The following is a 17,124-nucleotide window of genomic DNA, read 5'->3' as shown; positions in this document are numbered from 1 at the left end:
TTTTTTTTTTTTTTTGTAAATTGTTAGTTTATTATTCCTTTTTAAAAATTTTGTTATTTGTACATAAAAAATAATTAAAATAATTTATACATAACTCACATAAAACATAATTCATCAAACATTAAACATTACATAATTGATTATACATAAGTATATAATCATATTAGTAACATAACAATAATAAAACATTGCAAACAATAAACTATATATATATATATATATATATATATATATAGTTAGTTAGTTAGTTTAATATATATATATATATATAAAAGTAATGTACTGTGTGTATGTAATATATATACACACAGTACATATATATATACATATGTACACACAGTACAAACTATATAATATATATATATATATATATTATTAAACTATATATATATATATATATATGTATATATATAGATAGATATATATATATATATATATACATAAGTAATGTACTTATATATATAATTATTAAAAAAAAAAAAAACAGGCGGGTAGCCCGCGGCCCGCCAGGCCCGCCCCGCCAAGCCCGCCCTTTAGCGGGCTTCAATTTTCGAAACCCGCCCCCTACCTAAGTAGGGGGCGGGGCGGGGCGGGCCGGCGGGCTAAGCCCGTTTTGACGGCTCTATATATCTTACATACACACAGTACATTACTTTTATATATATATATATATTAAACTAACTAACTAACTATATATATATATATATATATGTATATATATAGATAGATATATATATATATATATATACATAAGTAATGTACTTATATATATAATTATTAAAAAAAAAAAAAACAGGCGGGTAGCCCGCGGCCCGCCAGGCCCGCCCCGCCAAGCCCGCCCTTTAGCGGGCTTCAATTTTCGAAACCCGCCCCCTACCTAAGTAGGGGGCGGGGCGGGGCGGGCCGGCGGGCTAAGCCCGTTTTGACGGCTCTATATATCTTACATACACACAGTACATTACTTTTATATATATATATATATTAAACTAACTAACTAACTATATATATATATATATATATGTATATATATAGATAGATATATATATATATATATATACATAAGTAATGTACTTATATATATAATTATTAAAAAAAAAAAAAACAGGCGGGTAGCCCGCGGCCCGCCAGGCCCGCCCCGCCAAGCCCGCCCTTTAGCGGGCTTCAATTTTCGAAACCCGCCCCCTACCTAAGTAGGGGGCGGGGCGGGGCGGGCCGGCGGGCTAAGCCCGTTTTGACGGCTCTATATATATTACATACACACAGTACATTACTTTTATATATATATATATATTAAACTAACTAACTAACAATATATATATATATTGTTTATATATATTTGCAGCTGTAACGTATTTGCTTTCCTTTTCAGTGCTTGCCTGTAACCATTGATGTCGGGACAAACAATGAGAAGTTGTTAAATGATGAATTTTACATCGGGCTTAGACAAAGGAGAGCAACTGGACAGGTTTATAACTTGATTTCTAGTAGTCTTTGTTTACATCTATATATTCCAAAGTGTTGTCTTTTGTCCACGTGCTGAGGCATTGTTGTTATATTCCCCTCACTAGGAATATGCTGAACTTTTTGACGAGTTTATGTCTGCCGTCAAGCAGATGTATGGGGAGAAAGTGCTTATTCAGGTTTGATTATTTTGCTCTTAATTGCGGATATGTTAATATTCCAATTACTTGGTACTAACTTCTGTTATCGTTCTGTAGTTTGAAGACTTCGCGAATCATAATGCATTTGACCTTCTTGCAAAGTATGGCCCTAGTCACCTTGTTTTCAATGACGATATACAGGTGATTGCATGCCTTTTCCTTCTTTACTCCTTGTTTATAGGTTGTTGACTTGAAAATGAGGCTGTATAAGTGCATTTTATAACGCCAATCTCCTTGTTGATTCTGTTCCAGGGGACAGCATCTGTGGTTCTTGCCGGGCTTATAGCAGCGCTAAAGAAAGTTGGGGGCACGTTGGCTGAGCACACGTTTTTATTCCTTGGGGCCGGAGAGGTATTTTTCTTAGCCATATGGTTAATCAGTTTTAGGATAAAACTTAAATTCTCCTCTTTAATTTCTTTGCTTGGTTCTATGGTGTTACTTATGCAGGCGGGCACTGGCATTGCTGAACTCATTGCGCTCGAGATGTCAAAACAGGTTGAAACTTTATGGCAATATCTGTCCGTTCGGTTTGTTCCAAATAACTACTGGCAAATTGATGAATTTGTAATTACTTTTATGCATGACTTATTTTATCCAGACGGGAGCCCCATTGGAAGAAACTCGGAAGAAAATTTGGATGGTGGACTCCAAAGTATGCAAATTTACCATTCCAGATCTTTGTTTCTCTTCTAGTTTTCTTTATCCTTCTCGATATTGAATCCTATACTTCAATTTCCCTGTAGGGGCTGATTGTTAAGTCCCGGGTGGAATCACTTCAGCACTTTAAAAGGCCGTGGGCCCATGAACACGAGCCTGTAAAGGAACTTGTGGATGCAGTCAAGGTAAGGATTTTGAGTCCTCTGAGAGCCTTGCCTCTGTCCCTATTCTTTCTTGGTATGTCTCGTGTAAAATAACAATAACAATAATAATGAGTTTATGTTGTTTTGTCAGGCTATCAAACCTACAGTCTTGATTGGATCTTCTGGAGCTGGAAGAACATTCACGAAAGATGTTATTGGAGCTATGGCTTCCTTCAACGAGGTTTTCATTCTTCTCCTCTTTTACTGTTTCTTCGCTTTCTTTCCAGGATAGTGGAGGTTTGGTTTCGTTAACCTAGAAATAATGAATTGAGATTGTTGCGAATGATGTGGCCTGCAGAAACCTATCATTCTTGCTCTCTCGAACCCAACATCGCAGTCAGAGTGTACCGCAGAAGAGGCGTATACCTGGAGTGAGGTAGGTTTTGAATATCCATTCGTTTTATTAACTCGGTTATTCTTTTTAAAAATGTTTGATCATAGTCCCATGCCTTATTTTTCATGTTTCTTTCAGGGCCGAGCTATCTTTGCCAGTGGAAGCCCATTCCCCCCTTTCGAATACAAGGGGAAGACCCTTTTGTCTGGGCAGGTAAACTCATCAAATTGTTGATTATTTCTTCGGGTTCTGATAGAACAAAGGAAGGATTTAGGTTAAACGCCAATTCTCTCCATCGTGCAGGCAAACAATGCATATATCTTCCCCGGGTTTGGTCTCGGACTCATAATTTCGGGTGCAATCCGTGTTCACGAGGACATGCTTCTTGCAGCCTGTAAGTCTCTGGTTTTCTTTATTATTGTTAAATATATTTGTACGAGGAAGATAACATCAGGCTTCATTTGTGAGCTAAAGCTCGAGCATTTCCTTTACAGGCGAGAAAAGTGTTTCTATAGGCATACATGATTCTAAAGTTTGATCCCTTTCTGTCTTTTTCTATCTGGAACAGCGGAAGCTCTAGCTGCCGAGGTTACACAAGAGAACTTTGCTAAAGGACTCATATACCCTCCGTTTTCCAACATCAGAAAAATCTCTGCCCACATTGCCGCCAGAGTAGCCGCCAAAGCATATGAGCTCGGTAAGTTAACAATCCCATTCTAATATTTTAGTACAAATCCATACGATAGTGTACCTAAACGACGTGATTTCTGTTGGTTTTAAAGGTTTGGCCACTCGTCTACCACAACCCGAAAACCTGGTTGCTTATGCCGAGAGCTGCATGTACAGCCCTACTTACCGTAGCTATCGCTAAGCTGTTGGAAGCTTTACTCTTTTTAAGATTAGATAGTTAAGTCCTTTATTTTTATTTTTATTTTTATTTTTATTTTTTACATTTTGAATATGTGGTTTAAATTATTCAAGTTGAGGGTGTTTAGGAACAGGTTTAAGGTTAGATTGCAGAAATGTTGTGTGCTAGTGATGAACTGATGCTGTTAAAAAAATAAGAAAGTTTTTACTTTTTTACTACTTGAAAACATCTGTAGCTTAAAGAAATTAGAAGGATTGTTGAATCTCAGGTGAAGTTCTGCAAGTTTCAAATGTATACATTTATGATAATTATTTTCATCCTCTGAGATTTTTCAATCCAAGCAATTTTATACCCTGCTCTCTAAATGTGTTCTCATTTCATTGTGAAAGTAATGTTTGTTCATTTGGAATGGAAGTCTAATTCAATTGAAACAAAAATCGTCTGATTGAGATTTGACTGGTTTAATCTTGTATATAGAAGTGAGTATAAATGAAAATACTTTTTTTTTTTTTACAGTAAAAAGTGAGGATCGATTTGACTCCAACTTATACATAGTATCTGATGAACATAATAATACCAATATCTTTAGTTGGGATTGGAGTCAAACTTGAGATTTTTTGTTTGAAATGGTAACAGTGATGTCATCAGACCACAAAGTACTTGACAAAGTTTATGTCTTTAAGCAGAGACAAAGATCGGTATCCAATTGTCTTTTTTCATTTTTTGGAACTAGTTTTTTCAAGCCCTCCTCCCCTGCCCCTGGCATTTGCTTAGGGGCTGCCCATGAAGTGGTTGTTCTAAGCTCCAATTTGACTAAAGTTTGTGCAAAGGAAACTTTTTTTTTTTGAATACTATTGATTCTGTTATAATCTGCAAAGGAAATTTAGGTTGTAGATTATTTGAAAACACTATTACAAAGTGTCAATTATGTGTTCGGTTATAAACTTTTGTCAGTTTTTTAATAAGATGGAAATGACATGAAAAATGTGAGATAACCAAAAAGAAAAAGATTATTGTAGTGAGCTTCAGGTTTGTGCTATTAGAGAATCAATGGCAATGCTTAGAACATTGGGTTATAATTATCTATATGCACCAAACTTCCATGATAAAAGCTCATAGGCATTCCTTATAAATTGCAAATTATCTCTGTTTCTCCTTGTATTGCCAAAAATAAAACTTGAAGAACGTGCATTAGATCAATTTTAAATTACGGCCTTTTTAAACTTTGCCTCTTTTTCAGCTCCCAAATAAAAAGATGATACACGTATGCATTAATCTTAGTTACATTTCTCCAAAGGGCAGTTGTTGCTGTTACGTTAGATTTTTTTTTTTTGAGTATTATTGACTCTATTACATTTTAACTGTGAAGTTAGATTGGCATAAAAATTATAACTTGTAAGCCGGCATAGAAACTATAACTTGCTCGGCTTACAGTATTACTGTGTATATAATTGGAATTACAATTATTAACTTCGGTTATATGAATCAATGCGGATTATAATGAAATTGCAATGGTAGGTTTTTGGTTATTTATTGGAACGCGATCAATTTGATATGCTAAAAATGTAATGTATAACATTTTAAGCATAATGTACAGATATGATGAAAATGTAATACATAACATTATTCCAAAATACATAATGTATACAAACGCGTGCGTGAGGCGCAGTAGCCTTTCATCAGTGGGGGCCCACCCATTCTGCAAAATTTTTGGATTTGCAAGAGTAATATCTCCATGGAAAACAACACCCCCCAATAGTTATGAACCCATTTACTGTTCCAAAATTGGTTTAAAACAAACCATTGGGGATGGCCTTACATGGATTCCCAATCTTTATTTCCTCACTTTCACTCCCTAATGTAGCAAGAGTTGATAGGTTATTTTCATCTTGTGAGTCCGAAGAAAAATGTCAAAACATCAAAGTTGAGTGATGGAGTAAAAGTAACAAGTAGAACTTGGGAGTCCAAGTACTATTTTCCTTCTTGCCATGGGTATTGGGGTTGTTGATTTTACGGCCACAGGGTAGCTGGACAGCGGGCCAACACAACCGTAAAACAAAGGTAAAATAATATGAAGTAAAGTAATGAGACAGAGTAATTTCCCTTGTATTAAAATCAGATCCCTTTACAATGTGATTCCAGAAGTATTTATACAAGAATAATGAGCTCTTGAAAGAAAAGGGCGGGTTATGTAAACTGTTAGAACAACCATAATTGGTGCCTAATATAGAATAGGAAAGTATCCCGCTAAATATGGAAAAGATCCTCAGCGAATTTCGCTTTGCCGACACCTAGTGCCGCACCCGATCGAGCACCACAACCAGACTGCCTACACCAGGCGGACCGGTGGGATAACAGACTCGACCCCTCTACTCGTCAGGGCGATCGAGGTACCTGGAGCGCTCCAGATTGAGTACCCTACTCGGGGCATCCATTGGAGGGTTTTGGGTTAAATTCCTTGTGTGCAGAAGTGTACAATTTGATGCTGATTGACATAGATTTGGGACGGGATAGATGGACTCGATTGACCTCTTCATAGGCCTTATTTGATTTACCTTATGAGCTTGAGACAGATTCATAAGATCCGGATATAATCTGGTAAAGTAGTAAAACGTAGGCTATCAATTTTATTATTATTTTTTAAGATAAGATTAAATTAGATAGTTGGGTGAAGGAATGCGGACAAGATATAGGGTTGAATTAAAATATTCATTGAACCTGGTCAAGCGCAAAGCTTTTTGTAATAAGCTGCTGCCTGCTGGAAAAATCAAGAAAGTTGAGTAAAGAGCTAGCCATGAGTGGAGATGGCGGCGGCGGAGGGCGGAGAGATATGGGCAGCCTCGCCGTCCACATACTCACCGGCCGGTGGTTCATCTTCTTTGGCTGCCTCCTTCTCATGTCGGCCGCCGGAGGCACCTACATTTTCGGGATCTTCTCCGAGGAGATCAAAACATCCTTAGGCTACGACCAGAAAACCTTAAACCTCGTAAGCTTCTTCAAGGAAATCGGGGCCAATGTCGGGATCATAGCCGGCCTAATCAACGAGGTCGCCCCAACCTGGCTCGTTCTCCTCGTCGGCGCCGCCATGAATTTCTCCGGCTACTTCTTCATCTGGCTGGCCGTCACCGCCCGGATAGCCCACCCAAAAGTTCGGTGGATTTGTCTGTCCATTTGCGCGGGCGCGAATTCCCAGACATTTGTCCACACCGGCGCGTTAGTTACTCTCGTCAACAACTTCCCCGAATCTCGGGGAATCGTGATAGGTTTGCTGAAGGGCTATGTGGGGTTGAGCGGGGCGATAATGACGCAATTATACCACGCTCTGTACGGGAACGATTATAAGTCGTTGATTCTGTTGATCGCGTGGCTGCCGGCGGCGGTTTCCTGCGTTTTTATGGGCACGATTCGGACTACTAAGGTTGTTCGACAGTCGAATGAGGTGAAGGTGTTCTATAATCTGTTGTTTGTGTCGCTTGGGCTTGCTGTGGCTCTCATGGCAGTGATCATCTTGCAAAACAGGATAGCTTTTAGCAGGGCGGATTACGCCGCCATCGTTTCTGTGATCGTTGTTTTGGTGTTTTCCCCCTTGGTGGTTGTCGTTAAAGAAGAGATGAAGCTCTGGAGGAGCAAGAACTCACACTCTTTGACCGTGAAAATAGCAGAAACCAAAGCCGCACCACCACCACCGCAGTTGCAGGTAACCTAACCCTAAATCGGGGATTAAGGGGCTTAATTAAAACTTTTCACATTTTTAAATTAAAGCTAACGAATATAAACTTATGCATCATCCAATCAATATAATTATATAAACATCAATTTCTAATTCAACTAAAAATAATTAATATATTTAACTTATAATATAATAACCTTAAGTGGCTCGTGATACTGGTTAGTCTATTTAGGTCATCAGCCTTAGTCTATTTAGGTCATCAGCCTTATACATTTCATGTTTACCAGGCTAAAATTTCCTAGCTCTATCTCTAACATTTTTTAAACTTATTTAATTAGCTCGATGTCATTGGTTTCAGACTAAAATTTACATCTCTAATTGCAGGCCAGGTCCAATAATGTATGGTATAAAAATGTGTTTACCCCACCTGAGAGAGGCGAGGACTACACGATCCCACAGGCGGTTTTGAGCATTGACATGCTGGTTTTATTCGTGGTGACGATGACCGGAGCCGGAGGAATCCTGACTGCAATGGACAACTTAGGCCAAATCGGCAAGTCCTTAGGCTACCCAGACCGGTACATCACCACATTCGTGTCACTAGTCAGCATATGGGGCTATTTAGGGAGAGTAGTCTCTGGGTTTTGCTCCGAAATCTTCCTGGCCAAATACAAATTCCCCCGCCCATTAATGGTCACACTAGTCCTCCTCTCCTGCTCCGGCCATCTCCTCATCGCATTTGGGGTCCCAAATTCCATCTACGCCGCCTCGATTCTGATCGGATTCTGCTTCGGAGCCCTATGGCCGCTCATATTCTCAATCATATCGGAACTATTTGGGCTGAAACACTACTCCACTCTAGTTAGTTTTGGCGGCGCCGCCAGTCCCGTGGGATCGTACATTTTTAACGTTAGGGTGGCTGGTGTTTTGTACGATAATGAAGGTTTGAAGCAGATGGGTCGGAAGGCCGGAGAGGATTTAACATGCGACGGTGTGGAGTGTTTTAAGGTGGGGTTTATCATCATCGCCGCTGCTACATTCGGAGGATGCTTACTTTCGTTGATCTTGGTGGCTAGAACAAGAAAATTTTACCGTGGGGATATATATAAGAAATTCAGGGAACAAGCTCGGGTGGAGGACAATCCCTGAGAAGATGATATGAAAAGTTTGATGGTATTAAATTATTCTGATTAATGTAATATCTCCTCAATTTTAAAAATGAGTCGTGTCATATCATTACAATTGTATATTATAAGGCCATCCCCAATAGTGGGAATTGGCACAATGTTTAAGAAATAAAATCCCAACACTAATTTTGTTAACAAATGGGATGGTGAAAATTAAGCAAGATATTTCTCCTGCAAGGGATTTTGTCAGCTCAAAATGGGACCCACCAAAGGAGTGCATAACTGCGCCCGCCTGGCCGCGTAAGACTATATTTTTTTTAACTTTTTTTTATTTTTCTTTTGTCAGTTTTTATTTTGTTTTTTTTTTATTTTGTTTTTTTTTCTTCCACCCCATTTTCTCTTTCCTAATCACACTTACAAAATCTCCTCAAAAACTACACCAAATTTCTAACTATTGGAGAAGGCCTAATGCACTTGATGGGTTGGACATGACAAGTAGTATATTTCAATCCGAGATTTCAAGACGTGTGTACTCAATCTAATCAATAATCATCGTTTCAATGATATAGGCACAATTTAAGCAAATTTGAATGCCTTCATTAGTAGTAAAGGTGTCAACATGAGTAACATGACTTTTAAAATGAAGAAAAAATTTGATAAGTACTACCTCCGTCCCATTTTGTTTGTCTAATTCGGTTAACGAGGCTTGACTGGGATTATTTTTAATTCAATTTTTTATAATATTAAATTTAGTATTAGTATATAAAATTTATATATTTAGAAACTACATCNAAAGTACTATTAAACACAAAAAATTAAATTTAAAAATAATTAAAAATTAATAAAGAAAATAAGCAATTAAGAAAGAGTTGGTTTGACCAATGAATAGTAAACAGGACAGGTAAAATGGGACAGAGGGAGTATTTGGTAAGACTTCATATAAATAATTTGTTGATTATTGGTAGTGTGTTTGGTCCAAGGGGCAAGATGCCTTTTGTGACAATTTGTTTTAAAAAATTATATGGCAAATATGCACCAAAATTCTTCCGCGTTCGCTCCGGAAGACACGGGAACTGAACCAAGGAAATCGTCACTTGTGGGAATTAACCCCGGATTCTCTCGAAATTTTTCTCCACACATTATTAATAATTAGTTTGTTTGTATTTTAAAAGTTTAAATTATTAATGAAAATAAATAAATAATTATTTGTACCAAAAATCTTGAAAATGTTGTGAATTAAAATTTCTAAACGAAACCGAGCGAATTCCGAATTGAATTATAATATTAAACCATATGATTTTATTTTTTCAAAACCCAACAGCCTGAAATTGAAAAAATTGAACCGAATGCATAAATACTAATCTCTTAAATTTATTTGTCTTTTATCTCGATAGCAAAAATAAATATTGACTATGTTTGACAAACCTAGCTGAAATGGTAGCTGAAAGCTGAAAAGCTATAAGCTCGAAGCTGAAATCTGAAGAGTTGTTAAGCTAGCTGTTATGCTTAAAAGTGTTTGATAAAATTAGCTTTTTGATAAGTTGATAAATGTAAAAAGACTAAAAAGGATATCTACATAAAAGTTAAATAATTTTAAATTTAAATATGTTTGTTTACATATTAAAATATAAAATAATGAAATCAATATAATTTAATAAAATATAAAGTAAGAACATATATTTAAAAATATATAAAGTAAAACAAAATATTTATAATTCATAAAATTAGTTCATACAAAAATTATTGTTCAAACACAAATATCAAATTAAAATTACAACGAAACATATTGAAGAAAAAAAATACTAAAAGAGTTTTAATTGGAAGGGATAAATGATGTCATTTATTTAAAATAATAAGGATAAAGATTGAAAAAAGTTAAGAAGCTACTAGCTTATTTTTGAAAAGCTACATGAAGTAGCGTTTCAAAATAAGCTCTTATTTTAAGCTACTAGCTTATTTTGAGAGCATTACCAAACAAAGCTTATAACTTATTAGTAGCTTAAAATAAACTATAAGCTCCTAAATAAGCTCTGCCAAACACAGTCATTATATAAATCAAATTTTTTACTTAATCCGATTATACACGCAGACACGCAGTCATGAGTCATGACTCATAATCCAACAGTACACACTAGCAAGGATTGAAGATATTGTCGTGTTTTGAATCTGGACGGATTCTTGTGGGATGGGGAGAAATGTAAGATATTCCAATTATACACGCACTCATGACTCATACATTATGGCCTATATCCATAAATTTAGACTCCGATCATCTTCTTCAATTCCCGAGAAGGAAAATCCAGATTAATAGGTTCAAAATGCCGGAAAGTTTCTTCGCCCAATTCGAAATCCCGCAACAGAAGCGATTTGACGGAAAACCCTTCCCGGCAGTGTTGTCGCCGAGCCCAAACGTGCCGCCTGCAAGCTTCCCGGCTGCGATTAAGGAGCAAAAGCCATGGCTGGACGCTCTTCTTCATCAATCTGGCGCTATTCTCTTCAAAGGGTTTCCAGTGAACTCGGCTTCGGACTTCAACGACGTCGTTGAGGCCTTCGGCTACGAGGAATTGCCCTACGTCGGCGGCGCCGCCCCTCGGACCAACGTTGTTGGCCGTGTTTTCACCGCAAATGAATCCCCGCCCGATCAGAAGATCCCTTTCCACCACGAAATGGCTCAGGTATTTTATTCAATTAATCCGATTCCTCTCAAAATTCTAAACTCACTGCAATTATTCCCAAATTCAATCTTACGTATTAATTCTCTGTTTCTTGATGAAATTCACTGTAATTTATGAAATCATAGTGAGACTGTTACTTGTTAAGTATTGAAAACAACATATTTGTATGATGCAGGTTCCAGAGTATCCATCAAAATTGTTTTTTTACTGTGAAGTAGAACCTGGAAGTTCAGGGGAAACACCCATAGTACTTAGCCATGTTGTGTATGAGAAGATGAAAAGCAAGTATCCCGAGTTTGTTGAAAGATTGGAGGAGCATGGGTTAATCTACATTAGGGTTTTGGGTGAAGAAGACAACCCTTTATCCCCCATTGGCCGAGGTTGGAAGTCCACATTCTTGACCTCAGACAAGAGTGTTGCTGAGGAAAGGTATAAACATCATTGTTTAACAACATTGTTACTCCATTTTGATCTGTATAGAATGAGGCAAACTGAGATGAAATTAAAGTAATACTAAAATGGAAGCAATTTGGAAAATCAATCAAATGGAATTGTTGTTTGTTGTCAAGCTGGCATGGGGTTGGCTCTGATACTAAATTGAAGAATGGGGAACTGAAAGGCTAAGCTGATAGTTGGATTGCTCATTTATGTTTATATATTATATGCTCAAACATAGTCTACCCTTGAAAACTTATAAAACATCATTAAGTTATGTCCGGCTTTAGTAGTCAAGAACATTAACAATGACCATTGTGTTCTTTATCTGTCAACATTGTGATGTTGTTCTTTGAAATGTTGTTGTTCCCTCGCCACTTGCCATTGACAATCCTCGAGAAGTCCTACATTATAATGCTTTTTATAATGTTTGACAGGGCTGCGAAGTTGGGGATGAAGCTGGAATGGCTCGACGATGGTGGAGTGAAAACGGTTATGGGGCCAATACCAGCTATTAAGGTGGACAAAACTAGGCAGAGGAAGATATGGTTCAACAGCATGGTGGCTGCATACACCGGCTGGGAAGATGCGCGAAACGACCCAAAGAAGGCAGTCACTTTCGGGGATGGAAAGCCTTTGCCTGCTGAAATCATACACGACTGCCTCGCCATCTTGGAAGAGGAAAGTGTTGCAGTTCCATGGAAGGAAGGCGATGTTTTGCTGATTGACAATATGGCTGTTCTTCATGCTCGAAAACCATTCCTCCCTCCTCGTCGCGTTCTAGCCTCATTGTGCAAGTGATAGAAGCATTAGACACTGGGAATTTGCAATGTACAACATCATTTGTATTACAAAGTGAGGCATGTATCTATATCAGGATAACATTATCAGTGCTTTTAGAAATGCAAGTTACTTTGTATTGCTTGCTCTGGAAGAATAAAACTGCGTTTCACTGAGAATCGAACTTATAACTTTGTAGTTATCAAGATAACAATTTTAACAATTTGGTTGGGTTACTCCTATTTGTGCAACAATGTTTAAAATTGACACTATATATAATTGAAAATTCAAAAAAAGAAAAAAGAAGGAAGAATTAAGTATGATATGAAGTTTAAAAAATCCATTGGACCTTATGGTGTTTGTGATCCACACAGATCAGAGGCTAATTCCAAGCCCATTGGCGGTGCGGTGAGCCTGGCAAGTGGCCAATCGTTATACCAGGTAAATCCTGAACCAAAATTCTTGTACCTTGAGTTAATAAATTCAGTACCCACAATTAACAGTTTGTGTAAATGTAGACAAATAATTCAGTACCTACAGTTAACAGTTTGTGTAAATGTAGACAAATAGCTTGATAATTGCTGACATATAATAGACAAATAACTTGATAATTGCTGACATATAATATGATAGCTACAGGTAAATTGAGGGCCCTATGTTGTTGCCCATCTTGCACGCTCTAAATTCCAGCCATGGGTCCATGGTATAATTTGCCGCAAATGGGAATGCCTTGCCGTGCATGATTTTGTTTGGTTCTTACGTGTTAACAATCGAAGCCCGACTAGGACTAGCTTAAAAGTCTAAACAAGTTTACCTGTCTATGAAAATTGGTTTAAGACAATGATATCTATTAAATGTGGAATTAGTTCCCATGTGGAGTATAAACATGGGGAGACAGGAATCTCTCTTTCTCTCTCAAATGTAACAGCCTATATATAGCACCCCTTTCTCCCCATCTACTTCATAATTCTTCAAAGGCAAACAGCCTCAATTAATGACACCCAACCAAACTTGACAATATGTATATATATACACAGAGAGAGAAAGGATACAATCATAATTTGGTAGGAATGTTGGAATTAAGCTGCCTAGCTAAGCACCCTCCTTACTTGCAAGAATATGAATGCATACTTAAATCTGCAATTGTTATCTGACGGTGTGTATTGGGTAAGCCCCACACCATAGTTATTTTTTTTTGGGGTTAATAATGAATGTAGTGATGCCAAAGATCTTGTAGTCGAGCGACATAGCTGTGATTTATCAAATGAGACGTCTCAGATTCAAATCTCAGTGTGTAATAGAGTCAATAGTACTAATAGTGATATGATCATAATATTTTTTTAAATATAGATTTATCATCTTTTTGTATCAATTACTCCATGTTTAAGTCATCGAAATTTAATATCTACAAATACGATAAACGCATCATACCCGTAAACAATATAGTATACAGTAACGAATTTTACTATGAAGACATAAACATTTTCAGATTAGAGTTCAAATAATAATAATAATAATAATAATAATAAAAGCATAAATCAAATTGATTTCTTATTATCAATCATGCTATCTTAATTTATTTTAATTATTTCTTTAATATATAAAAGTATATATGATGCAGTAAGCCTGCGAGCGAGATCATCATCATTATTTAAACAATTAAGATTTTATTAAAAGTTGGTTAATTTTTAATATTAAATTAATAAAGTCCAAATTAATGGTTTATTTAGGAGGGAAGAATATAATATATGAGGTGGTCCAGCTCCATCCACACGTGTTGGTCTTACTTATTAATTACCAAATGCCAAAAAAAAAAAAAAAAGAGTAAAAACCCTCCACCAATTTAATTCCTTTATATTGATTATTTAAACTATAATAGAAAATAACATGGAGCATCTTTAAATACCATATTATCGGTCGGATCTAATATTTTATAGGCTCACAACAAAGTGAAATTAAGGGACTCCTAATATATAAAGTTAGCGGATATAGATTACGGATGATTTGCTGACATATCTAAAAACATAATATGTGTCAATCTTGGTTATGTTCTAGATTTCTGTCAGTTTTTTGTGTGCTAATAAATGTATATATTTTACTTTAAATGTCATACATTTTATTTTTATTTGACAATATTATTCTTATTGTATTTTTGTTAGACAAAATTACCATACACCTATGATTCTGTTTGGCATGTTTAACTAAAAAGTTAAGTGAAAGCTGAAAAGTAAGTAGCTAATAAACTAACTAAATGATATATCCAAATGTTGTTAATGAAACATTGACCTCCTTTACTGAACATACCTTGGTTTTAAATAAATCATATTTATCTATTACACTTTGAGGGACAATATATTTGCCCAACCCATAGTCAGTCGAACATTAAATTTTAGAAACTCTAAAAGTGCACATCAGGAACTTGTAAAAAAAAACACCAATCAATTTTATAATAATTGAAACTTTTTAAGAGTAATGTTAATTTTATAATTATTATAAATTTAAAAGTTTAATAATAGTAAGATCATACTCTTTAATTTTTAAGATGAAGTGGATGTGTCCACGCTTTTTACCGAAAATACGTAATATATATATATATATATATATATATATATATATATATATATATATATATATACCTCTTAATTAAAATAATATACGTAGTATTTGGTTGAAATGCACGCTAAAATTAATTATTGTGGTTCTTTTTTCGAATGAAGTTTATCCTCTTTCTTAATTAATGAGGAACACTAGCAGAGGCTAGACACAACGCATATCACAAATATAATCATTATTAATTTAATATTAAAAATTATTTAAATTATATAAATAAAAAAGCAAGTTAAAGATTATACTAACGATCAGCTTTCCAATAACTCTCTGCATGCCTCCTAATTATGGCGACTACTTAACGTCACTCTATGCTTTTCCATTTCTTTTTCTTTTTTTCCCATTTCTAATCATTGATAATACAAAACTTATTTTTTAAAATGTAATTTATAACTCTTTTAAAAAAAATGTAATTTATAACTGAGAATTTATTACCCAAATAGCTTGTAGTTTAATAACACTCCTATAACTTTCTTAAATAAGACATCACTGGTTAGAATCCTAGTGAGAGCATTGATTCAGTAAATTTATGACTAATCATTTATCTATAGATTTATAAAATTTTAGATCCTGAAGTTTTTTAATTTAGAAAGTTCCTAACTTTCTATATGACAAGCTTGACCAAATAAAATAGTGATGGCAAATGACAAGAAATAAAGCTCGCAATATAAAGCTCGATGTGCTTTTAGTGAAACAAAATTATAAAGAGGTAAACTAGTCTAGGTTGTCCATAGCTGATCAGCTCAAACCGAGAAAAGCAAATAAAAAAAACTTCAATAGGGAGTCCAACTGGGGACAATGGGACAATCTTGTATTTTTGTAGTCAATTATCATACCAACTCGATTAATTGTGGTTGCCCCTAATCATTATTTGTGTTGCTTATTAGGTAGATTTTATTTTTGTGTAATATCCACAAACCATATAAGAGAGGTAAATTACATTTACGATTAAAAAAATGTTGACATTCAAAATCATTAGGTAAATTGCATTTATGATTACTGAACTTCATCATTTAAACTAGTAAAATCAGAATTCACTTTGACTCGATCTAAATAAGGAGTGGACCACTGGACTCCACTCAAAATAACGGCTTTAAATGCTAATTTTAGCTAATTTATCCAACATTCATTTCAATTCCTTACAACAAATTAAAATACTTTGTCATAACATCTATCATAATTTTTAACTTTATAATGTGCAATAATGGGTACCGGTGATTGTGAAAAAGCAGTGATACCATAATAACCACATAAGAATCATGCATACCAACATTCGATCTAAGAACAACACGTGAATCTAATGTATGTGGGGGTCGTGCAGCGCAGGATACGTACAATATACATATATACATGACAGAAATTTAAAATAATTAAGGTATGTTTGGTTTGCACATGAGAATCAAATATTTAATAATGATAATGGATTTTGGTGGAAATATTTTGTATGTTTGATAGTAAGGTAAAATTAAAATGATTACCAATATTGATATTTGATTACGTATGACCCTATAATGGGAATAATGGTTTTAAAAATACAAATACAAAAAATTAAGGTAATTAATCCTAATATAATAAAGCACCAATATGAACAAACAAAAATATAAAATCACTAATCCAAACTTAAAAATCATATTACCAAAAAGATCGAATGATACCTTATTTTAATTAGGGAATGGGATTTTTAATTGAATGGGCAATCCAATCCTATAGCTGTGTTTTAAAAAGTTTTCAACCAAATAATAATTATGATTTTGATTCATATTCCTGATGTGTAAACCCATGAACGAATTCAAAACACACCTTTATTATTGAAGAAGAAAAAGATGGGGAAAATTAAGGTGCAAATTATTTATTTATATATCATGAATTGGAATAGAAATGCACATGTTTATGCAATATAATGCACTTTGTGGCCGGTTTGGATGGTGATATGATGGGGGCAATCAGTGAAGTGAAGAAAAAAAGAAAAGTGATGAAAAAGGGGAAGATAGATAAAGGCATGGCTTTGGGCTTTGTGTGACATGGAATGAGTGAAAAAGATTAGCATTAGATGCATCCACATTTCCACACATGTTAACATCAATACACCTAGTTGAGGGTCCTACTC

The 17,124-nt window shown here is 35.3% G+C and overlaps 3 protein-coding genes across 3 annotated transcripts in view; all 3 read left to right on the top strand.

Moving 5' to 3' along the window:
• LOC115996771 (NADP-dependent malic enzyme, chloroplastic-like) overlaps nt 1–4,080 on the top strand; it is a 6,883-nt gene extending 2,803 nt beyond the window's left edge. The window contains exons 8-20 of the mRNA XM_031236173.1: nt 1,370–1,465; nt 1,569–1,640; nt 1,719–1,802; nt 1,914–2,012; nt 2,109–2,156; nt 2,260–2,313; nt 2,405–2,503; nt 2,613–2,702; nt 2,820–2,897; nt 2,994–3,068; nt 3,159–3,249; nt 3,424–3,552; nt 3,638–4,080. Coding sequence (XP_031092033.1) covers nt 1,370–1,465; nt 1,569–1,640; nt 1,719–1,802; nt 1,914–2,012; nt 2,109–2,156; nt 2,260–2,313; nt 2,405–2,503; nt 2,613–2,702; nt 2,820–2,897; nt 2,994–3,068; nt 3,159–3,249; nt 3,424–3,552; nt 3,638–3,726 — 1,104 coding nt within the window. The 3' untranslated portion in view covers nt 3,727–4,080. The remainder of the gene's footprint in view (nt 1–1,369; nt 1,466–1,568; nt 1,641–1,718; nt 1,803–1,913; nt 2,013–2,108; nt 2,157–2,259; nt 2,314–2,404; nt 2,504–2,612; nt 2,703–2,819; nt 2,898–2,993; nt 3,069–3,158; nt 3,250–3,423; nt 3,553–3,637) is intronic.
• Nucleotides 4,081–6,440: 2,360 nt separating this feature from the next.
• Nucleotides 6,441–8,777, top strand: LOC115996395. The gene is made up of 2 exons (XM_031235597.1): nt 6,441–7,420; nt 7,778–8,777. Exons 1-2 carry the CDS (start codon nt 6,518–6,520, stop codon nt 8,540–8,542), a joined length of 1,668 nt encoding a protein of 555 aa, XP_031091457.1. The 5' UTR covers nt 6,441–6,517; the 3' UTR covers nt 8,543–8,777.
• A 1,962-nt stretch (nt 8,778–10,739) lies between these two features.
• Nucleotides 10,740–12,598, top strand: LOC115997431 (clavaminate synthase-like protein At3g21360). Its single transcript, XM_031236985.1, has 3 exons — nt 10,740–11,195; nt 11,371–11,624; nt 12,068–12,598. The coding sequence occupies exons 1-3, from the start codon at nt 10,746–10,748 to the stop codon at nt 12,429–12,431; spliced, it is 1,068 nt and encodes a 355-aa protein (XP_031092845.1). The 5' UTR covers nt 10,740–10,745; the 3' UTR covers nt 12,432–12,598.
• Nucleotides 12,599–17,124: the final 4,526 nt, after the last annotated feature.

Source organism: Ipomoea triloba, chromosome 11, assembly GCF_003576645.1.
Source record: "Ipomoea triloba cultivar NCNSP0323 chromosome 11, ASM357664v1".
Classification (NCBI taxonomy): Eukaryota; Viridiplantae; Streptophyta; class Magnoliopsida; order Solanales; family Convolvulaceae; genus Ipomoea; species Ipomoea triloba.
Note: the sequence above shows the minus strand (reverse complement) of the source record. Positions and strands in the feature narration are given on the sequence as shown.

Excerpts from the sequence above, each read along its gene's own strand:
- LOC115997431 (XM_031236985.1), top strand. The coding sequence starts at position 10,746 with ATGACTCATACATTATGGCCTATATCCATAAATTTAGACTCCGATCAT. Across the intron at positions 11,196-11,370 it reads TCCACCACGAAATGGCTCAG|GTTCCAGAGTATCCATCAAA; the intron begins GTATTTTATTCA and ends TGTATGATGCAG. Across the intron at positions 11,625-12,067 it reads AAGAGTGTTGCTGAGGAAAG|GGCTGCGAAGTTGGGGATGA; the intron begins GTATAAACATCA and ends AATGTTTGACAG.
- LOC115996395 (XM_031235597.1), top strand. The coding sequence starts at position 6,518 with ATGAGTGGAGATGGCGGCGGCGGAGGGCGGAGAGATATGGGCAGCCTC. Across the intron at positions 7,421-7,777 it reads CACCACCACCGCAGTTGCAG|GCCAGGTCCAATAATGTATG; the intron begins GTAACCTAACCC and ends CTCTAATTGCAG.